Source organism: Equus asinus, chromosome 16 (genome assembly GCF_041296235.1).
Source record: "Equus asinus isolate D_3611 breed Donkey chromosome 16, EquAss-T2T_v2, whole genome shotgun sequence".
NCBI classification, from domain to species: Eukaryota; Metazoa; Chordata; class Mammalia; order Perissodactyla; family Equidae; genus Equus; species Equus asinus.
In genome coordinates, this window is record NC_091805.1 from 15,452,302 (window position 1) to 15,475,715 (window position 23,414).

At 35.4% G+C, this 23,414-nt stretch overlaps 1 protein-coding gene across 4 annotated transcripts; it reads left to right on the forward strand.

Moving 5' to 3' along the window:
• Positions 1-919: 919 nt before the first annotated feature.
• On the forward strand, positions 920-22,259 carry IFI44L (interferon induced protein 44 like). 4 transcript variants are annotated; one of them, XM_014849976.3, is made up of 9 exons: positions 920-1,063; positions 7,240-7,724; positions 8,278-8,326; positions 9,065-9,260; positions 12,509-12,661; positions 14,530-14,701; positions 20,764-20,864; positions 21,154-21,326; positions 22,087-22,259. In XM_014849976.3, exons 2-8 carry the CDS (start codon positions 7,250-7,252, stop codon positions 21,316-21,318), a joined length of 1,311 nt encoding a protein of 436 aa, XP_014705462.3. In that variant the 5' UTR covers positions 920-1,063; positions 7,240-7,249; the 3' UTR covers positions 21,319-21,326; positions 22,087-22,259. The 4 variants fall into 4 exon arrangements, with proteins under 4 accessions (XP_014705462.3, XP_014705453.3, XP_070342766.1 ...); XM_014849967.3 differs by having other exon boundaries at positions 923-1,059; positions 21,984-22,259; XM_070486665.1 differs by having other exon boundaries at positions 929-1,059.
• The last annotated feature ends 1,155 nt before the right edge of the window (positions 22,260-23,414 follow it).

A 23,414-nucleotide genomic window follows, 5' to 3' on the forward strand; every position in this document is an offset into this window, starting at 1 on the left:
CATGAGAACTGAACTGCTGTGCTGGGCTGGCCCCCCAACTTAAAAACTTTTAAAGCCCTCATCACCTCCCTAGCCTCATTGCTTGCCAGTCTGATACCGTCACTCCCTTTCAGCCAGACTAAGAGACTGGGACGTCCCTGATGAAGCCATGCTCTCTCTTACTTCACCTCCTCCTTGTACTTCATGTCTCTGTCTCAACTTTGCTACTAGTCTCAACTAAGACTGAGTGAGCCCACCATTATCCTGGTCCCTAGGGAATCTCATTCTTACTCCTCTTGTATCACTTAGCACATTAATATAAATGTCTGTGTGCCTGACTGTCTGCCTGAGTACACAGCATGCTTCTGGAGGGCAGTGTTTTTATCTTACTCAGCATTATCCTTCCCTAGGGTCTAAGCCAGTGTTGAATGAATGAATGTATAAATGGCAAAAGAAGCTGTGCTCTGCCTTACGAAGGAATTCAGGAAAACTCAAATCTTTCATCTGTTTGTCCCATGCAGAAAGACAGTTTTGAATACCAGCCAGCTCTACCACTCTATTAGCTGAATTACTTTGGGCAAAGTCACTTAATGTCCTTAAGTTTCATTTTCATATTCTGAGAATTAGGGATCCTAATAGTGTTTACTGTATAAGATTGTTTTGAGGAGAGACTAGAAAAATGCATGTAGTTGCACAGTACCAAGCACTTCATTAAATGCACAAGATATGTTAGTTATTAATTTTATTGTAATTTTTATTAATAATTACCATTTCATGCATGCCTGCATGTGGGCTACAGAGGGAAACAAAGATCTTTTTCATGTGCTCAGCAGGAATGTTTTTTGTCTTTTCTCTCTTTCTAGTGAGGAAAAAGCAACTTAACGGGTGTGAGGAAAAAGAAACTACGCCTTTGGCATGCTGCCAGCTGGCTGTTGGCTGCTTTGAGTTTCGTTTTCCTTCTCCTTTCAGAGGCGAAGCCGCCGCCCTCTCATCAGAACCTTCTGTCTGCAAACTGTTGCTCCTCCATACATCCGGACAGAGCAGCTCACGCTGCATCTACGCCTTCTCCAGCTCTTAAAGGCACGTAAGTGACTTCCTGCCTTCCAGTGTTTCCCAGCAATGTGTGAAGACGATTGCCCGTTTTCCTTCCTTTGAAAAAGAGTTTCAGATTGGAATTGCTGCCAATGATCATACTTTTCTCTTTCATTTGTTTTGTTTTTCAATGAAAATTTCAAGCACAGGGACCTTGAGAGAATAAATGAACACTAGTGTAATCTTATACAGTTTTATCGGATTTTTTTTTTCTTTTTTTTTTTGTGGGTTTTTTTTTTTTTAAGATTTTTTTTTTATTTTTTCCTTTTTCTCCCCAAAGCCCCCCGGTACATAGTTGTGTATTCTTCGTTGTGGGTTCCTCTAGTTGTGGCATGTGGGACGCTGCCTCAGCGTGGTCTGATGAGCAGTGCCATGTCCGCGCCCAGGATTCGAACTGACGAAACACTGGGCCGCCTGCAACGGAGCGCGCGAACTTAACCACTCGGCCACGGGGCCAGCCCAGTTTTATCAGATTTTTAAAGTGCTTTCCTTTATTTAATTAGAATAGTTTTTTTTTCTTAAAAACAAAAGCATCACAAATAATGTTTAAGTTATCTGTGAATCTCTCCAACATTTTCTTCTCTTCTCTTCCTTCCCAGAGGGAAATACTATCCAGACTTTGGTATAAATTGTTGTCATGCTTGCTTTTGTGCTTTTACTGTATGTATGTATGTATCTAAATATGATCTCTAGTATTGCTTTGTGTATTAACAGTTTGTATGAATGATATGCTGTGTCTGATTCTCAACTTGTTTTTATTCACTCAAGATTAGTTTTTTGAGCTTTATCTGTGTTGATACAAACACGTCTAGTTCACTCACTTCAATGCTCTTTAGTATTTCATTGCGTGAATATGCCAAAATTTGTACATCTAATTTTCTAATGTCATCATAAACAATGCTGTTATAGTATACTTGCTCTCCAAAATGACACATACCCATCAGGACAATGTGAATATTCTTGAATCTCCATATCCTGGTCAACTGTTGGTATTGCTGAAGTTTTCCTTGATGTAAAATGTTATCCCATTACTGTTTAATTTACAGTTCCTTGTTACTAGAACGATTGAACATGTTTTTGTGTGTTAATAGCACATTTGAGTTATCTCATCTGTGAATTTCCTCTTCACATACTTTGACTACTTTTCTATTAGGTTGTTCATGGTTTCCTTATTTCTTTAGAGGAACTCTTTGCATACGTTGGATAATGTTTGTAAAACATGAATGTTTTTAAATTGTATCTTTTATTGTAAGAAAATTTTGTTTTAATGTAGTCAAATTTATCTTTCTTTCCTTTATAGTTTGTACTTTTAGGATCTTATTTAGAAATCTCCCCCAATGCGAAGGTCGTAAAGACAGTCTCTGGTATTTCCCTCTAAAATTTTTCACATTTAGTGCTTCACACAAACTGGAATTTACTTTTGAGGATGCTATGAGATTATGAGGATGACGTGATTTGATTTTTCAAAACAAATTTTCCATAGGGCTGTCCACTTGCTCTCAAGGCTGAGTAATCAGTTGTGTCAACATTGTATTTGGTGTAATCCTTCCCTATTTCACTTCTTTCTTTACCTTGTGTTTGTTTCTCTGGAATGGCGCCCTGCAATGAAGCCTCTGCATGTTGGCCTCAAGCCATGTTTCCTCTGGGGCCCAGGATGTGAAAGTCAGTCAGGCTCAGAGGTCTTTATCACATTCTCCTCATTATTATAATTTTATTTAAGTCTCACCTTGCTATTCTCCACATCTATCTTGGCTATCCTTCGCTCCTCATAATATCACGTGAACTTTTGGGTCATCTTGTGACATTCAATGGAAAGAATGTTCTTGGGCGTTTGGCTGAGCTTGCACTGAATTTCATATTTTTGGTGTATCTTCTATAGGTATTTTCTTTGTGGTTACCTAAAACATCTTCTAACAATCTATTTTAAGCTGATAATTAATTAACTTCAATCACATACAGAAACTTTATGTTTTCACTTCCCTGCCTTATATTATTTGTCACAGCATATCTTTTTACACTGTGTATCCAGTAATATATTTTTATAGTTATATTTTTTACACTTTTCCTTTTTAACTTCTACCCCTGAATTAAAAGTGATTTACACATCACCACAATATTAAACTATTCTGTGTTTGTTTATAGATTTACCTTTACTAGAGATCTTTATATTGTCATAAGCTTTCATGTTTTTGTTTAGCATCTTTCACTCAACTTCAAGAACTCCCTGTATAGTTTCTTCTAAGGCAGTTCTAGTGGTGATGAACCCCTTCAGCTTTTATTTATCTGGGAAAGTCTTTATCTCTCCTTCACTTTTGAAGGACAATTTTTCCAGATATAATATTCTTGGTTGGCATTTTTTTCTTTTAGCACTTTGAATGTATAATCCCACTCTCTTCTGGCCTGCAAGGTTTCTGCTAGGAAATCTGCTGATAGTCTTATGGGGATTCCCTTGTGTGTGATAATTCATTTTTCTCTTTCCACTTTAAAATTCTCTTTCTTGTCTTTGACTTTTGATCATTAGATAATAATGTATCTTTGTGTGGACTTCTTTAGATTTATCCTATATAAATTCTATTGGACTTTTTGAATCTGGATGCCTATTTCCCTCCCCATATTTGGGAAGTTTTAGGCCACTATTTCTTTTGATAAGCTTTAAAATGCCCAACACCTGCCTACTCCTGGGACTCTCATAATGGGTATATTGATTCATGTGATGATGTTCTATAAGTCCCTCAGGCTCTCTTGCCTCTTGTTCATTGTTTTTCATCTTTGCTCCTCTGACTTGGTGATTTCACATGAAACATCCCTGAGTTCACTTATTCTTCTGCATAATCAAATTTGCTGTTGAACTCTGTAGTGCATTTTTCAGTTCACTTATTGTATTCTTCAGCTTCAAAATTTCTATATTTAAAAAAATATATATTTTCTGTTTGTAGAAATTCTTATTTTGTTCATGCATCATTTTCCTGAGATCATTGAGCACCTTTATGATGGTTATTTTGAATTTTTTATGAGATAATTCATATACCTTGTTGGTTTCTGTGGATTTATTTTGGTCCTTTGATTGGACCATATTTTTTTGTTTCTTCATGTTCCTTTTAGCTTTGTTTTAGTATTTTTACATTTGAATAAACAGACAGTGCTTGCAGTCTTTGTGAACTGGATTTGTACAGGGAAAGACCTCACTACTCAGCCCTGCTTTAGAAACTTAGAGCCTCTCAAATCTTCTCTGTGGATGCATTTTCTCCAGACTTGAGAGGATAAATTCCTAATTGCAGAAGTTTGTCAATTTCATTTTTTCAGAAGCTCCTTATATCTTCTTCCTTCTCATGTCTGTCTGCTATACCACAGGTTCTCTGGAGCAGTAGCATGTGGTCAGCTCTTTTGTGTTCTCTGGTCCTCCAGGTATCTCTAATATTCTAAGTTTCATCAGTGCCATGGGTAGGAAACTAGCAAAAGTGTAGGTGTTATCCATTTTGCTGTTGGCTTTGATGTGGCTGGTTTTGTGCTTGCTTGGGGTATAGGACCCTCTTAATTGGTTTCTGGCCTTCTCACAAAGGGGATTTGTCCATGAATTGTTGTGCCCTTGTTTCTGTTGGATGAGGGAGAGGATGGGTCTTCCTAGTCCACCATTTTGCTCCTATTATCCTTCTTTCTTCTTTCTTTTAGTTTGCTAACATTCTGCTGAGGATTTTTCATCTATATTTATGAGTGAGATTAGTCTGTAATTTTCCTTGTATATAATGCCTTTAGAATGCATTAGTATCTAAATTATTTGCTGGAAGAGTTTATTTAAGAGTGTATTGTTTATTCCTCAAAGTTTGGTCAAATTCAGCTGTTAGATCTTTTTATCTTTGAGTTTATTTGTCAGAAGTCTTAAATGATGAATTTTGTTTTTAAAAACAGCTTTGAGACCATTGAAATTTCCTATTTATTTTATGTCAGTTTTGATGTTTTGTTTTGCTCAGAATTTACCCATTTCACCTATTTTCAAATTTATTGTTTTAAAATTGTTCAGCTTGAACAATATTTTTATTGTTTGTAGCATATGTACTGATATTCTTTTCTATGTTCTTGACTTTGGTATCTCTCTCGTTTTTCTTTATTAGTTCCAGCAGTATTTTCCCAATTTTATTAATCTTTTTGAAAAATTAGCTAGTTTTGTTGATCTTCTCTTTGTATTCTTGTTTTTATTCCATTAATTTTTGCTTTTATGTTATTAGTTATTTTCTTCTACTTCCTTTGGGTTTAATTGGCATTTTTTCCTAACTTTTTGAAGATGAAGCTTATATCATTCATTTTCAGCCTTTCTTCTTTTCTAATACAAGTGTTTAAGGGTATACATTTTTACTGCTTGTTTTAGCTTCAAAGTTTTGACAATAACATTTTATTATCATTTGATACAATTTCCTAAATTTCATTAAGATTTCTTATTTGTTCTATGGATTATTTAGAAGTCTATTTCTTTGTTTTCTAATGTATGGGAGGATCCGTTATTGTCTCTTTTCCTAATTTCTGGCTTATATTCTTGTTTGAAATTATAGTTCTTTGAAATGTTTTGAGACTTGCTTGCTTTTTTAGGTTTGTTGGATTACTTCAATATCTGCCTTATCCTTTCTTTCTCTTACCGTTGCACTCCAGTTTCACATGTTAGCCAGTTTTACTCTACCCTTAAGTTTCTTTTGTCCTCTCCTCTTCATCCTCTTTTTGTCTCATTGCTTCAGTTTGATGTATTTTCTGCTGACTAATTCTTCCTTCAAGTATTTAACCTGCAGTTAAGTGTATCTTTCAATTTTTAATTTCAGATACATATATATCTTAAGTGCAGAATTTCTTTTTATCCTTTTTATTTTTTTTCATCTTATTGCCAAGAATTCAATCTTATCTTTTTATCTGAGCATACCAAACACAGTTATTTAAAAGTCTTTGTGGGTAACTCTTATCAGTATTGGTTTGTTTCTATTTTCTGTTTTTTCTTTTGGTTTTCTATCATGTTGTACTATTTGCTCCCCTGTGTTTATGATGAGTGTTAGGCATTGAATATAAAAGAACTGTAGAGATAATTTGAAGCTAAGAAAATGTTCTCTTCATCCAGACAAGATTTATTTTGCATCCGCCATGCAACTAGATGCACTGGCAATCCTCATTTAACTTAACCCAATTGTAGATTGGAATTACTAGAAGATGGAATTAAGTCTATTTCCAGTCTGCTCTTGTTTCTTCCCTATAGCTCTTCAGAATCCTAACCCATAGCCTGGGGGGGAGCCTTGCCAAGGCACCTTCCTTAATGCGTTATATTCTCCTAGCTCTATAAGTCTAGCAAAAGCTTTGCATAACTTCTCAGTATCTCAGGTACCTCTTCTAAAGTTGACAAATGCACCTCAGAGAAATGCTCCTAAATACCAAGCTTACCTCACTGTATTCACGACTTTTGCAAATCTTAGCCACTGACGTAATTCTTTATTGCTTTGTTAGTTCACCAGTGCTTTCAAATATATGTATTTTACAGTTTATCCTGCATTTCTCATTTTTCTCATTGAAAGAATTGGCACAATGGCTAATAGTCTATTCTGCCACTGCAGGACCTCCATATCTGTTAACTCCTTTCATATTTCGATTTCTTTCTTTGTGAGCTGTTTTCTGTATAAATTCCTCATTTCTATCTTCTAATTCATGGATTGGCAAACTGCGGCTTGTGTGTCAGCCACTGTTTTTGTAAAAAACCTTTTATTGGAACACAGTCATGCCTATTTATTTACATATTGTCTGTGGCTGCTTTTGCATTATATTGGCAAAGTTTAGTAATTGTGACAGAGACCACATGGCCCACAAAGTCTAAAATCTTTACTGTCCATCATTAAGAAAAAGTTTACTGATTCCTATTCTAATTTATTAATTTCCTTTATTTTTTTATCCTGTCTGTAGTTTATTTTGTCTACTGACTTAAAACATTTAATATATTTTATATTTCTAAATTATCTATTTTTTTTATATCTACCTGTTTTTGTTCCATTTCTATATGTGGGTTTTTTTTTTCCCTTATAATCCAAATGACATGATTTAATTGGGTCAGGGAAAAAAGTAACTCACTGGAACTAAAAGCAGAAATCTGTGCGTTAAACCACTATGCTATGCTAGCCTCTCAACCTATTATTGTTTTTCCATTAGATACAGAACAATGGCAGTGACAACCAGATTGACGTGGAAAGAGGAAAAGAGTCTGCAACAGCTGCTTGGAAACGTTTCCTTGAGACTTCTTTATAAGTCTAGGGTGCATGGAGATAGCCCTGAGAATATGCTTAGAAAGTGTGCTCTTCAGGGGTCCACTATAACAGTGATATACTTCCATAACTCGCAACAAGACTGTATTCTTGGGTATCTTACTGTCATAGATTATGATTTCATAAAGCCAAAAGTTTTCTTCTATTCTTCATTTGAAAAGGATGAGACAAGTAAAACAAAAGCTGCGTGTTTAAATACAACACAGAAAATTACTGATGAAGAGCTAACATTTTATTCCTCTGATAATAAGATTTTCTCTGTAATACCAAAGAATTCTAGACTTTTTATACATGATGCGTTAAGGGAAAGACTTGGATTAAATTTATACCGTGACTTCAAATATTCGGAATGGGAAGTTTTTCGACTTGAAGGTATGTTAAATTAGATAATCCTACATTCTGGTTCTAGTCTTTGTGTTTGGTAGGTCATAACTGGTCTATGAGAACAAGGAAAAATGAGAGGAACAATCAAATTTCATGCCATCAAATTTCTCTTTCACAAACTCCAAAATGAAACCTGGGAGGCATAAAGGTTATGAGGTTACTACTCAGAAAGTATCGGCACCTTTGAGCAAAGTAAGTTGAGAAGTATAACTGGAGAGATAGAGATAGAGACGGAGATGGAGAAAGAGAGAGAGAGGTGGGGAGAGAGGCCTTGCTATCAGAGCAGGGCTGTTTTGACACAAGTCCCCTTTTGTGTCAGCCCTAGGACCTCTAGATACAGTTATGTGAGAGTTTCCAGAGCGAGTTAATGTGCAGAAAAGATAACTTTCTCTTCTTCTCATTAGGCTGCCAAATCTAACTGCTAGTTAAACAGCTCAGTCCCAGGTTATGCAAGCAGACTAATGCCTTACTTGGAAGGTAGACTTGGCTATGTTTAACCAGACAGTTTTAAAAATTATTATGTTGTGTTTATTTCCTATAGGAATTAAGGATGTTGCAGGCTACGTAAGCAATAGAACAAGAGCCACAGAGTAAGTTAGGTTCTTGGACTGTTTGTTATTCATTTCATTTAGACCAATTGTATAAATGACACTGACAATGAAATAGTAAGATAAAAATTTTATCACTTGGAGTGATAAAAATGAATTAGAATGTTATTGACATAATGTGTTCAAGAGAACGTAGAACAACAGCAAAAACAAAACCACTACCAACTGTGAAACTTTTAAAATCCACCTGATGACAAACTGACTTCATGTTTCCCTTTGGACCATTTAGATTCAAAGTCTTCCAGACAGAGTCTAGATGACTATTTTAGAAAATTCCTCTGAATCCTTTCCTTGAGAATAAAGTTTTTGGGGAACTTCAGTAAATTTTAAAAGCAAAGCCCCCCTTCCCCAATTTACAGACAAATACCTGCATTGCCTATATTTCGTTTTTATTTCTCCTTAATATAATATTTTTACAGAAAATAATAATTCTTCTTAAGTGGTGTTGATATTTCTCACCAGATTTGTGTTGTCTAAGGCTAATAATTTAACAATGATTTGGTTGCTGGTTAACGTTTGACTTTAGTCACATATAGACAAATGCATTTTCTTCAAGTCCCAAAATGCATAACCTTATACCATTTCAAATCACAGAAGATGCTAATATCAAAATAATAAGTAGATAATTAAAACGTATTTTTAAAAGGGAAGAAGAGAAGGATAATTGTGCTATTCTTTCTGGAAGTTTGGCTGTTGCATTTAACTACTGCATTTTGACAGGCGCAGAAATGAGCTGCTAGAAGACCTCAGAGCCTACAAACCTTATGCAGACTTGGTTTCAGAAATTCGTATTCTTTTGCTGGGTCCAGTTGGGTCCGGAAAGTCCAGTTTTTTCAATTCAGTGAAGTCTGTTTTCCAAGGCCATGTGACTCGCCAAGCTGCAGTGGGGGCTGATCTTACCAGCATTACTGAACTGGTAAGTTATTGCAGGATTTCCTGAGAGTTTTGATTATAGGTTAGAATTATTGTTTGTTAATTTGTTTGCCATTTTCTCTAATAACGGTAACCTCCTCCTAACCTACAAACAATTAAATGCTAAATCAAATACAAAACAGGAGCAAAAGTTCAATCAGAATTGTCTTCCTTGAGTTATATGATATAGGGAGGCTTTCCTTCTTTAGATGCAAGGAGTAGTTATATGAAGAATGCTTTTTGGCGTCTGTAAAAAACAGCAATAAAATTTAAAAAAATTTGTGGATATCTAAGTCCATTATATTTAATGTACATTTTTACTCACGTCCCCTATGGTTTTACCTGGATTGAAATGATTTTGTCTTTTTTATAATAAAATAATGAGGTTTATGTAATACAGTAATTTTCCATTTATAAGATCATTCTATAAAAAATGAGAATGAAAAACAAAACAGCAATTCACTTTGGTGGATCAACTTTCAAAGAGTAAATCTATCAATGCCCCTACGAACAGTGTCTTATTTGTAAACAAATATATTTAAGGAAATAAGTACTAACATAATTTTTTAAATTCGTTTTTTACTCTAAAGATCTACAAATTACTGTGCAATATTTAGCTGGAAACTCCCTTCCATTCTATGCTTGTCAAGATTATCATATAATCAAACAAAAAAAAAGAAAGAAAATGAATAGAGAATTTCATAATCAACTTGTTTTTCTGTGATTGCTACAACCTAATGCTGTTATCTTCTGATGGGGAATATGTTGTACATTGTCAATGCAAAATTTAGCGTAAGACAGTAATGGCTCTTTTTAGTTTTGTATCGCATTTAATAACTGAAAGAATTTTCTAGGGCTTTTAAGAATCGCATCTTGTTTTTGATGTTTACCAGATTCTATTCACTTGGGTGGCTTTATTTTGGTATGTTATGTCTATTCTCAGAAGCCAAGGCAAGACACTGTAACAGCAATTCCATACATTAAGTATTGATTGTAACATTTCTGTTTGCTAAATATTATGTTGGCAATAGAGATCTAAATGTAAATAATACTTGGTCCATTTGCTCAGGGATCTCAGAGACCCATGTAGGTAATAAACAAATAAGTACGATTCAATGTGATAGATGCTATAATAGAGGTACTTATCAGGGCAAAATTTCTCTCCCTTCCTTTTATGTTGAAAACTCTGAAGGCATTGTTTTAAGAGAAGATATAGATCCTGAACTCCAAATACCATATAAACTGAAGGAATATAAGACAGAATATTTTTGAGGGAAACAGAATATTTTATTGTTCAGAGACCCTTCTCTTTGGAGAATTGAAATTGTAAAGGAAACAAATCAATGGTTAATGGAGCTATGAATCTGCATATTGATCTTGAAATTTTACAATATGCTGAAGTATGTAACTCCAGTGCTTTGTGTAATTCCTTTCATGTTGAGGCACCAGTGAGTCAATTCACTTAGATCAAAATCTCCAATGGGATTACTCCTAGGCATTTCATGGACCAATGGGAGCTTTTGACTCCATCGTCGATTACAATAGGCCTCTCCTGGTTTGGAATGGGAGAGCTGTAATTCAAGTGTTGTCTGGTGTCTCTGAGAGACCCTTTTCTTTGTGATTCTTCCCAAATCTTTCCTAGTTGTGCCTATGTCAGATGTGTATTTGACCAATAAATGAAAATTTTTCATAAAATACTCCTGAAAAATGCTCTTTGGATCAGATTGAGTGTTTATCTAGGAAGGAAGATTGATAAGTAGTGCTTCTCAAAGTGAGGTTTGTGGACCCCTGAGGCCCTTTTAGGGGATCTGTGACTTTAAAATTATTTTTATAATAATGCTAAGATGGTTTTTGCTTTTTCCAGTGTATTGATATTTGAACTGATCATACAAATGCAGTTTCATCTGTTGGCACCTTAGCACAAATCAAGCAATGTCATCAAACACTACTAGTAGTCACTGATTCCTCCCTACCACTGAGCTTGCAGTAAAAACAAATGAACAAAATGCCAGTTCCACTTAAGAATCTCCTTGATGAATCAGTAACAATTATTGATTTTCTTTAAACTCAACTTTTGAGTACACATCATTTTAATATTTTGTGTATTTGAATGGGAAGTGCATATGAAGCATTTCTCATGCACATCAAAGTATGGTGATTGTTGGAGCAAAGGCGTTGATGCGATTGAGTTGTACTTTCCTCATGTAACATCATTTTTAATTGAAAAGACAGTTGACAGACTTGCTTATTTATACCTGGATATTTGGCAAACGTTTTTTGGAAAATGCATAAAGTGAGCCTATCACTCCAAGGAAAGCAACCAACAGTCTTTGTTGCCAATGAGAGCATTTGAGCTTTTAAGAAAAAATTAGAATTTTGGGAAACTTGTGCCCACTGCTCTGAGTTTGATAACTTCCCAACACTTAAAGATTTATCTGATGAGATTAATGATAGTATTAACAAATATGATATTTTAATATTGTACAATGAAATGTGCCAATATCTGGAAGATACAGATAAGCCAGTGGACCAGTATTTTCAAATGACCAATGCATCAGGTTACAAAGTATACATGGATAAAAGATATATACAAAGTGTAAGATAGATCAATCAATTTAATATAAGGGTGTAAAAATGTCACAGATTTCACATAGCAGCTAACCTTTCAGAAACGGTCACTCGTTGAGCTTTGATGCATTACTGACGAGGAAAATGCACAATTCTCTGAAAGCTATTAAATTAAATACTCCCTCCATTTTCTACTACATATGTATGTATGAGGGCAGATTTTCTTCATATACTTCAACTGAAACAATATGTCACAAGAGATTGAGTAAAGAGGCAGATATGAGAATCCAGCTGTTTTCTGTTAATCCAGACATTAAAGAGAATTGCAAAAAGTAATCAAGCCCACTTTTTCAAATAATTTTTTTGTAAAATACTTTTTTTAAATGAAGATGTTATTTAGGTTAACATGTAATGATTTATAATTGTACTTTTAAATGATTTAAGAAATATTTAAAATTTTTTAGTTTTAATTTCTAATATGTTAAATATCAATACATATAACGCACATAAATAAAGTATCTTTGGGATCCTCAATAATTTTTAAGAGTCTAAGGTAACCTGGAAACCAAAATTTTTGAGAGCCACAGTGTCAAAATATTAACCAGTTTCTGTTTCTTTCTCTTGTCCTATCTTGATTGCTAGTTGAAGAATAAATTTTATAGTTAATATGTTTTGTTATTACAGTATAGGGTATATCCTATTAAAGATGGGGAAGATGGCAAATCTCTGTCATTTATGTTGTGTGATTCCATGGGGCTGGATGAGAAAAAGGGAGCAGGATTGTGCCTGGATGACATACCCTACATCTTAAAAGGCTGCATACCAGACAGATATCAGGTAAGAATTCTCCAATCTCTAAAACATTTCAAATCATTTTAGTCAGTGCTTTTTGTTGAATTTTAACCCAATAAAGCTGTTTCAGCTGTCATAAGGTGGTCTCCACATCAACCGATGCTACTTTACTTTAAATGAATAAGTATTCACGTAAGTAAAGAACAGTAACTGCTCTTCTAGCATTCTAGCATTAAGAAATATAACCAAAAGGCAGGATTCTATTCCTACAAGTTCCTGGCAAAGGTCAGGAGAAGATTGTGCTTGTATCCCTCTTTGCAATGATGTAAAGTAATAGAAAAGTAGTTGAATCTCCTGCACTTTTTTGATCACTTAGACAAAATACTGGAACAATTAACCACTCTTTCTTGATGTGTGATGTTATGCTGTAAGTGCGTAAGCTTCGCTACTTAAATACTACATAAACACCTAGACCCAAAGTGGTCTCTGTCACTAATTAGATGTGTACCCATAAGCAAGTTACACACTTGTCTCTGTAAGTCTTAGTTTTTTCATGTGTGAAATGTAGGTAATAACAATGCTCATCTCATGGGGTGACTGAGAAGATTAAATGAAGTGATGTACTCTAAATTCTCAAAAATTATGCTCATCTCATGGGGTGACTGAGAAGATTAAATGAGGTGATGTACTCTAAATTCTCAAAAATTAACAATTATTATCACTTTTTTTTAGGTATTGGGTGTAAGACAATCAGCCTCAGTTTCTAAACAGTGACTTCTTTTGCCTCTCAGTTGTCCTTGATCGGAAACCTTAACCATGTACTCATTTATTCAAAAACCATTTATTAAAAATCCAATTTGTGCCAGACATTATGCTAGTTACTGGAAACACATGGTTGAATAAGAACATAATTCTTGTCCTCATGGAGCTCACAATCTAAGGAGACATAAGATACAGGGAGAAGGAACAGAGCAGAGAGATGGGAGAAATCATGAGCATACCAACACCTTCATTTTTCACAGCAGAGACTCAATCAGTCAGTCCAACATTGAAATACATAGTTAAAAAAATAATGAAGCCAGCCTTTTATTATGTTTTGTAATCTATTTTCTTAATCCTAGAGGGTATTGTCTTGTGGGAAGGAGATATTCACATGAAATTTGGTATTTCTTCTGTTTCACTTTAGTTTCTTTTTCTTCTGTAAAATTAAAAGAAATCACAGTATTTTAGTTCAAATGGAATTTTCAATATATCTTTCTCTCTCTCCATGGGTCTATTTAAATAGGCAAATGCTTGGAGATGGGTCTTAAATAATGTGTAACAGGGGCTGGCCCCATGGCTGAAAGGTTAAGTTTGCGCACTCTGCCTTGCTGGCCTCGGGTTGCACCAGTTCGGATCCTGGGTCCAGGCATGGCACCGCTCATCAAGCCATGCTCTGGTGGTGTCCCACATAGCACAAATAGAATATACAACTATGTATTGGGGGCTTTGGGGAGAAGAAGAAAAAGAAAAAAAAGAAGAAGAAGATTGACCACAGATGTTAGGTGCCAATCTTTAAAAAAAAAAAGTGATGTGTAACAAATGTTAATGGTAGTCTTTTTCTGGAGATTGAGATTGGAAGTTAGCTGTTTAAAAAAACATTGTTTGTACTTTCTTGAAATATAATGTAAATTATGGATAATTATCATTTTCACCAAAGTAATAAGGTGATTTTTCTGTAAAAAAGGTATAATGGCATTATGCTCACAGTGGAGAAGTATGTAAGGGGTACTACTAACTAATCTGGGAAGGAGTAGCTAGGGGGAGGGCAAGTTTTGGGTTGGAGGTTAGTGGTGGTCATGTTTGAAGCATGAATTGTGTCTGAAAGAATTCATCAGAAACTCTGTAAATGTTACCTTATGTTTTTATAACAGTTTAGTCCCCACAAACCAGTTACACCCAGTCATCCTACTTTCATCACCTCTCCGTCACTGAAGGAAAGGATTCACTGTGTGGCTTATGTCTTAGATATCAACTCTATCAGCAATCTCTCCTCTAACATGGTGGCCAAACTCAAACAAGTTCACAAAGAAGTGTTAAACTGCGGTGAGTCTCATTGTACTTATCAAAAAATTTTTTATTACAAAATAACTATAGATTCACTGGAAGTTGCAAAGAAAGCACAGAGAGGTCCTGTGTACCTTTCATCCAATTTCCTGAGCCCTGGGTTGCTTGGTAACAAGAGCAGGCAGAGATCATTCACAGGCTTGACTGAAGGAAAGGCCCTAAATCCTAGTCGTCAGTCGTTAAATACTAGAATGGCCATAGTTTTTTGTCATGTGTGGTTTTCCTATGGCTTGATAGGGGACTCGTCTCCCTACATTATGTGACTAGATCAAAATCATCACTGTTATAATGTGTGTGTATAGCTCTACGTCATTTTCTCACGTTTAGATTCGTGTAACTACCACTTCGATCAAGGTACATAACTATTTCATCAATACAAAAATCTCCCTCACGGTACCCTCCTAATCCCTTACCATCTCTAAGTCTTGGCAATCACTAATCTCCATTTCCATAAATTTGCCATTTTAACAATTTTATATAAATGAAGTCATACGGTACGTCATCTTCTGAGACTGACTTTTTTCACTCAGCCTAATCTTCTTTGAGGTCCATCAAAGTTGTTTTGTGTATCAATTATTTATTCTTTTTTATTGTTGAGTAGTATTCCATGGTGTAGATATACCACAATTTGTTTAACCATTCTCTATCAAAGGACATTTTGATTACCTTTAGTTTTTAGCTATGACAAATAGAAGTCCTATGAACCTTAGTGTACAGGTTTTTTGTGTAGACGTAAGTTTTCATTCCTCTGGGATAATTTTTCAGCTGTGTGATTGCTGGAACCCATAAGTGTTTAATTTTTAAGAAACCACCAAACTACTCTCTAGAATGATTGCACATTTTATATTGCCACAAGCAATATATGAGAGATCCAGTTTCTCTGCATTCTTGTTAGTATTTGGCATTATTGTTACTTGTAAAAATTTTAACTCTTCTGATAGGTGTGCAGTGATAGGTCACTGTGATCTTAATTTGCATTGTCCTAATGACTAATTACATTGAACATCTTTTCATGTGCTTCTTCGCCTCTGTATATCTTCTTCAGTGAAATCTCTCTTCATGCCTTTGGCCTATTTTCTAACTGGACAGTTTGATTTTTTACTATGGAGTTTCAAGAGATCTATGAATTCTAGATATGAGTCAATAGTCAGATATACGATTTGCAAATATTTTCTTCCAGTGCCTAGTTGTCTTCTCACTGTCTTAACAGAGCCTTTCACAAAACAAAATTTTAAGAATTTTGATAAATTGAACTTCAATTTATCAATTTTTTCTTTTAAGGATCATGCTCTTCATTTTGTGTCTAAAAATTGTTCACCAAGCTTTAGGTCCATCAATTTTTTCTGTTTTCTTCTAAAGGGTTCATAGTCTTATGTTTTACATTTAAATATATGATCTATTTTGAATGAATTTTTGTGTAAATATGAGGTTTAGGTCAAGGTTCGTTTTATTTTATTTTTGCCTGTTAATATCCAATAGCTCCAGTACCAATTGTTGAAAAGACTGTCATTTCTCCTTTGAATTGTTTATGCTTCATTATCAAAAATCAGTTGTCTTTACTCTTGTGTGTCTATTTCTGTCCTCTCTGTTCTGTTCCATTGATCTATGAGTTTATTCTTCCACCAACACCATACAGTTTTTATTAACGTAGCTACAAAATAATATAGTAGGTCTTAAGTTGGGTAAAGTGATTTCCCCTGCTTTATTCTTACTTGTCAAAATTGTTTTAGCTATTCTAGTTCCTTTGCATTACCATGGGAATTTTATAATTACTTTGTCTATTTCTACAAAAAATCTTGATGGGATATTGATAGTAATTACATTAAACCTGTATAGAAATTTTGGGGGAATTAATATCTTTCCTATGTTGGGTCTTCCAATCCATAAATGTACTATATCTCTCCATTTATTTAGATCCTTGATTTCTTTCATCAGTTCTCTGCAGTTCTCAGCATCCAAGTCCTGTACATGTTTTATTAGATTTAAACTTAAGTATCTACTTCTTTTGAATGCTTATGAATGGTATCATATTTATAATTTTGGTTTCCACATGCTTATTGCTAGTATATAAATTTACAATAGAATTTTGTATACAGATCCTATTTCCTGTGACCTTGTTGAACTCATTTATTAGTTGTAGGAAAATTTTTCTTGATTCTTAGGGATTTTCATGCCATCTCAAATAGGGGCAATTTCTTTCTTTTCAATTTGTCCTTATTTCCCCTTTCTTGACTTCTTGTCCTGGCTAGGACCTCCAGTGCTATGTTGAATAATAGTGGTAAGAGCAACACCCATGCCTTATTTCTGATCTAAGGGGGAAAGTATTCAGTGTTTCATCATTATCACCCATTAGCCATGGGTTTTCTATAGTTGTTCTTTATCAAGTTGTGGAAATTATTCATTATTTCTAGTTCTCTAAGAGGTTTTTGTTTTTTTTAAATCATGAATGGGTATTGAATTTTGTTAAGCAGTTTTTCTCCATAGATTGATATGATCGTGGGATTTTTTCCTTTTTATCCTGTTAATATGGTGAATTACACTTATTAATTTTTGAATCTTGAGCCAGCCTAGTCTTCTTAGAATAAAACCCATGTATTTCATCGCCTATAATTTTTTTATATACTGCTGAATTCTATTTGATAATATTTTATTGAGAGTTTTTACATCTTCGTGTTTGAGGGATATTGGTCTGTAGTTTTCTGTTTTCCTATGGTCTTTCTCAGGTTTTGGTATCAGGGTAATACTTGCCTCATAAAATGAGTTGGGAAGAGATCCTCCTTCTTCCATTTTCTAGAAGAGATTATGTAGAAATGATGTTAATTTCTTTTTAAATGTTTGGTAGAATACTCCAATGAAACCATCTGGGCCTGGAGATTTCTTTTTCAGGAGTTTTTAAAACCAAAACTTCAATTTTACAATAGTTACAGAGCTATTAAAATTATCTATTTCATATTAGGTGAGTTGTGGTAGTTTGTAGTTTTTAGTTTTAGTCTATTTCAACTAAGTTGTCAAATTTATATGTGTAGAGTTGTTCACAGCATTCCTTATTATCCTTTTTACATTTGTGGGGTCTGTAGGGATACCCCAGTCCTTCCTGATATGGGTGATTTGTGTCTTCGCTTTTGTTTTTCTTTGCCAGTGTTTCTAGAAGTTTGTCAATTTTATTGATCCTTTCAAAGAAGCGTTTTGGTTTCATTGATATTTTAAATTGTTTTCGTGTTTTCAATTTATTCATTGATTTCTGCTCTTTATGATTTCTTTCATCTTCTTGATTTGGGTATAATTTGCTCTTCTTTTTTCTAGTTTCTTGAGGTGTAAACTTAGATTATTGATTTTGGACTTTTCTTCTTTTCTATTATAAGCATTGAGTGCTACCTATTTTCCTGTCAGCACTGCTTTAGTCATGTCCCACAAATTTTGATATGTTGTGTTTTCATTAACATCCAGTTTAATGTATTTTTCTTTCCCTTGAGAATTCCTCTTTGACTCAGGAATTATTTAAAGTGTACTTTTTAACTTTCAAGTGCTTGAGATTTTTCCTGTTACCATTCTGTCATTGACTTCTAGTTTGATTCCATTGTGATCAAAGGACACACTCTGATTTAAATTCTTTAAAATTTTTTGACGTTTGATTGATGGCTCAGGATGTGCTATATCTTGGCAAATGTTCCATGGATACTTGAAAATAATATGTATACTGCTGTTTTTGGTGCCATGTTCTCCAAATGTCAATTAGATTGGATGTTCTCCGTTTTTGGTATAAGTGATTTTTTTATTATATCTTGGGTATTTGGGGTATTCTGCCACCAGACTCTGGATTTTATTTAAATCCTGTGTCTTAGCAGACCTCTTCTGACACTCTGCTGGTGAGAGTGAAAGTACAGCTTCCCCACTAGGCCTTGTTTGACGCCTTTTACTGGGAACAGCACTTTGTTATTACTCCCCATGTGACGTTCACACATACCCCAGGGAGGTAGGAGCCTCCTTAAGGCTGGGTGAATGGTGGTTAAAGTTGAAGTTCCTCACTTGGGCTCCTCTGACACTGGTAGAGAGGGAGAGGGGTACCTCATTACTGTTAGTTGTGGTGGATGTCCAGGATCCCCAAGTAGCCTGCATTGACACCATTAGGGGCACCTAGTACAGTGCAGGTATAAAAGTCCTGGCTACCTACTTGTTCTTCTTCTATGATACTACCCTGGAAGGGGGTAGAATTTGGAGAAGGGAAGATACATTTCCACGAGTGGGACTGAGGTTATTTCAGTGGTGTTTGGATGGGATAGTGTGGCTGTTGTCTGAAAGTTTTGTGTCTTTCTAGGTTGCACCTTTTCTCATGCTTTGGCTGGAGAGACAAACTTCTTTCCCTTCTCTTTCCTCTTTTGTCCTTCCCTTCCCTTCCCTTCTTTCTCTTTCCTTTCTTCCTTTCCCTTCCTTTCTTCACTTCTCTTCCCTTTTCCTTCCTTTCCCTTCCCTGCTTTCCCTTCCTTTTTCCCCCTTTCTTCCCTTCCCTTTCCTTTCTTTGATTTTCACCAGCTCCAATTGACATTTCCTGCTTCTCCAGTAGCCAATATGGGATATACAAAGTAAAGGGAAAACCTAGAGAACTCACCACCACGTTGTTCCTTGGTTCCCAAGGTCCCTAGCCAGTCTACCTTCTCTCCATCTTTCAGTCTTTGCATTTGATTTACATGTAATATTCAATGTCTTTAGCTGTCCTTAGCAGGAAGAATAAGGAAAAGTGTGTCTACTCCCTTTGGTCCAGAACTGGAAGTCCTCTCATTGAACTTCCAAAAAAATTTAGCGTAAAGAATTGTCTGGGCATTTATACTCTAGAGCCTTATTGTTTAGTATATCAATATGAAGACAGATTATATTTAGGGTCTGAAAAAAACTGTGCTGTTTAATGTACAGAGCATGGTCTTAGTGGCTAAGTAAACCTAGATTTTTTAATAGTCATAAATTTTGATCTTGATAAAGTTAAGTGCACTGAACTTTAGTTTCTTCTTCTATATAAGATGAGAACAGTAAGTTCTGCATCTAAAGATTGTAGTAAGCCTTAGATGTACTCAATGTAAGTATATAAACATATACAAACATTTACCAGCTCTAAAATTATGGTGAGTGTGGGATAAGACTCAGTTACAGAAGGGCTAAGATTTGAGATAAGTTTTTCAGGGGCACGTGACTAGATACCATGCTGGGTGGCAATGCTTAATGCATCTGACTGTACTGACTTAGGACCTCTAAGAAAACATTGCTTTAGTTCTGAAAGAGAAAAATGATATTGTAACAGAAGTTGAAAAAAATTATACATGTCACTTGAGAACTGCCCTCTATCAGAGGCCAGGTTTTAATTGGCCAACTTTGCTAGTTATTCCTCTGAGACTTGAATGAAGAGAAGATAGTAAAGGCAATCATTTAGTAATAGGGATCACAAACACAGGGTTTCTGTAACGGGAAAATACAGAAAGCTCTGGTAAAAGAGTCTTATGAGTATCCTTGACTGGCATATGGAAATCTCAACTTTATAATATTTTTTCCTGGGGAAGCAGTTGTTAGTAAAGCAGAACTTTGACTGTGTTGGATGGTGAGTGTGATTTACTCATCTGGTCTCTGTGGTTTGAGGGAGAAGGCAAGAGGTCCTTAGTATGACTGTGAAATCAGTGTATTTTGCTTTCATAAATGTTCACATACCACCCTTCTCACTTTCTCTCTCTCTGGGGGTTCATTTTCAGTTCTCAAGGTCCAGCAACCACTTTTCCCCCTTGACCAGTTTAAAACACACTATTTAAATGAGATAGTAGATAATTGCATATTAGTGTGAATTTAGTTGAATTTAGGAATGATCTCTCGTATTGGAAGAAAAAGATCATTTTTTTCTATTAGAAGAACTTCACATCCCATCTTTAGCTTTATTGTGGATATTTCGTTCTTTCCAAATCTTAAAATCAACCTACAGAGAGCTGCTTTAACACATATGTAATTACCTTGTTGACACATTGCTGTTTATGACATAAAATAACTAATTTATCTACTTGCTATAGGTATAGCACACGTAGCCTTGCTTACTAAAGTGAATAATTATGATGAAGTTCTTCAAGACGACCTTTTAAACATGAATAAATCTATGACTTCTAAAACCCAGGTAAAGAATACTGTTTGTAACCCGATATTATTGCAATAGTGTTATACTGCGTGTGTGTGTGTGTGTGTGTGTGCACGATCACACTACATATTCACAGGTAAATGAAGAAATGGATCAACTGTCTGGTTAATTCAAGTTTACCCACTTTAAAACAATAACTGTCTGAATTATAATCACATTAAGGAGAGAATTTATCAAGTTATTGCTTTTTTGGTCTCTTTCTTAAATTATATTAATTTCAGTCAAATTTCAGATATAAAACATGCTTATTAAATTCATTTTTTCACAGGTAATGAATATCCAAAGAATGCTAAACATTCCTATTTCTAATATCTTGATGGTTGAAAATTATGCTTCAGAGTTGACGCTGAACCCTTTAAAGGAAGTTCTGATCCTCTCTGTGCTGAAGCAGATGTTACGGGCTGCAGATGACTTCTTACAAGATTTGCCCTGAGAAAACAGGTAGTCTGGCCCCTTTCTGGTCCTCTCATAAACCATTAGTGCTTTTTGAGAAACACTAAGTTATATTTTAATTGGATGGCTGGTGCCCATATGCCCGCTCTAGTTCTGACAGCCAGGTTAGGATATGTGCTCCGTTTCTACTCTTTTTTGTTTCATGTTCAGATGAAATTGCATGAAATTTCCAACTCTGCATGTGACATCAATTGCCTTGATTATGATGCTTGGACCAAACCTGGATTGGCGCACCCAATTTGAGTTGATGTCTGCTGACAGCTTCCTTGAGACTCTGCTTTCATTCATGTTTTGTTCTCTGTCCCTGACAGCATCTAACTGATGGTACCTTCTAGGATCAGTCATTCCTCAAGCCCAAAGGCCAACCCTAAGAAGTGGTGGGCCAAGATATGCCCTCCTGCAAACCACCTCCCATATTTCTGCATCACTTACAATTTAATTTCTGTGACAGCTTTCTAAACTTCCCTAGCAAAATTAACTATTTCCTTACTTATTCTTCTATAGTACTTTATATAAAACTCTATGTGAATACTAATAATACTGAATAATGATTCTAAAATGATTATATAGGTATCTGCCTCCCTAGATAGATTGTGAGTTCTTTCAGAAGCAGAGTTCGGATTTTACTTATCTTTGTTTTCACAGATCTTTGCACGGTACCTGGCAGGGAGCAAGTATACTCGCCATTAGGCATCCCTCCCACGCTCCCCAGAATGATAACATGTGCTTAAAATTTGCCTTCTTATAGAATGGAAGACTGAGAGAGAATGAAATGCTAGAGAGAAGAAATAGAAATAAAGGAGAAGATGTTTCACTTATCTCTGGATGAAAATATGAATTTAAGTTAATTAAAAAGAGCTAATATTTCTTAAGAACTTATACTTTATTCTGTGAGAAAATAAAATTTCTTCTTCTAATGAATCTATGCCTGATTTTCATTGATTGAATTCCAGACAATCCTAGTCGTGTATGCAAAGAAGAGTGATCAAGCAGGTTACCAGTGCAAGTCGATAAGAAACTTGTCATATGCCAGTGCTGCCCAATGATTCTCAAGTCCTCTAGGTGGCTGTCCAAGTTAGGACTATTAATAAAGAAAAAAAGAATCCCAGAAGATAGTTTTCAGATTTTTCTAATCTTATTTTTTTCCCCTTCTTCTTCTTCTCCCCAAAGCCCCGGAGTACATCGTTGTATCTTCTAGTTTTAGGTCATTCTGGTTGTGCTACGTGGGATGCCACCTCAGCATGGCCTGATGAGTGGTGCCATGTCCCTGCCCAGGATCCGAATCGGTGAAACCCTGGGCCGCTGAAGCAGAGTGAGCGAACCCAACCACTCGGCCACGGGGCCAGCCCCCTGATTTTTTTTCTAAAGACTTTTCAACTTTCTTCTCCAAATTTCTTAGTCTTTTTCAATGAATATGACTTGATTCAATAGTTATCTATATTACACTAGTCATTTACTTTTAATCCAAATTGTTGTCTTCTTTGACAAGTCCTGGGTATTACAAAGGCAAGAACATCTTAGGGATAATTATGGGAAAAGGAATATTTCCTAAAGCAAAATTGCAGGTGAAGCTGTGCTCAAAGGAATGTCCAGAACCATGGTTCATTGGAAGAGATGAACAGGGTCTTTAAAAAAGATCTAGGAATAGAATAGTCATAGGTATTAAGGAGAGGAGCCAGAAGAAGACATTGGGTACAAAAGTGGATTGGCAGCCAGGATGGTAATGATATGGATGTAGGGGGCAACAGGTCCCAAAAGTAAGGTGTGTTTATCTCCATGTGATCCAGGGAAAATGAAAGGCACCACCATTGTTGGTTGGGAGAGACTGAAAGTGATCGAAGACGCACCATTGTCCTCACCATCTATAGGGCCATAACTCATCCTTGCCCAGGTTGGAGCCAGCAAAAATCTAGGCAGAGGAAGGTTTTTCCAGATGCAAAGTTAGATTCAAGGTGGAACGTCTATACTCTATTTGAGTGAGTAGCATGAAGTACACTTATGAAGGAGATGGAGACCTTGAAAGAAAAAAGAGGAGTAAAAGAGAGATCAAGAGAAACAATGAAGGGCTGTTCAGGT

Excerpts from the sequence above, each read along its gene's own strand:
- IFI44L (XM_014849976.3), top strand. The coding sequence starts at position 7,250 with ATGGCAGTGACAACCAGATTGACGTGGAAAGAGGAAAAGAGTCTGCAA. Across the intron at positions 7,725-8,277 it reads GGAAGTTTTTCGACTTGAAG|GAATTAAGGATGTTGCAGGC; the intron begins GTATGTTAAATT and ends TATTTCCTATAG. Across the intron at positions 8,327-9,064 it reads AATAGAACAAGAGCCACAGA|GCGCAGAAATGAGCTGCTAG; the intron begins GTAAGTTAGGTT and ends GCATTTTGACAG.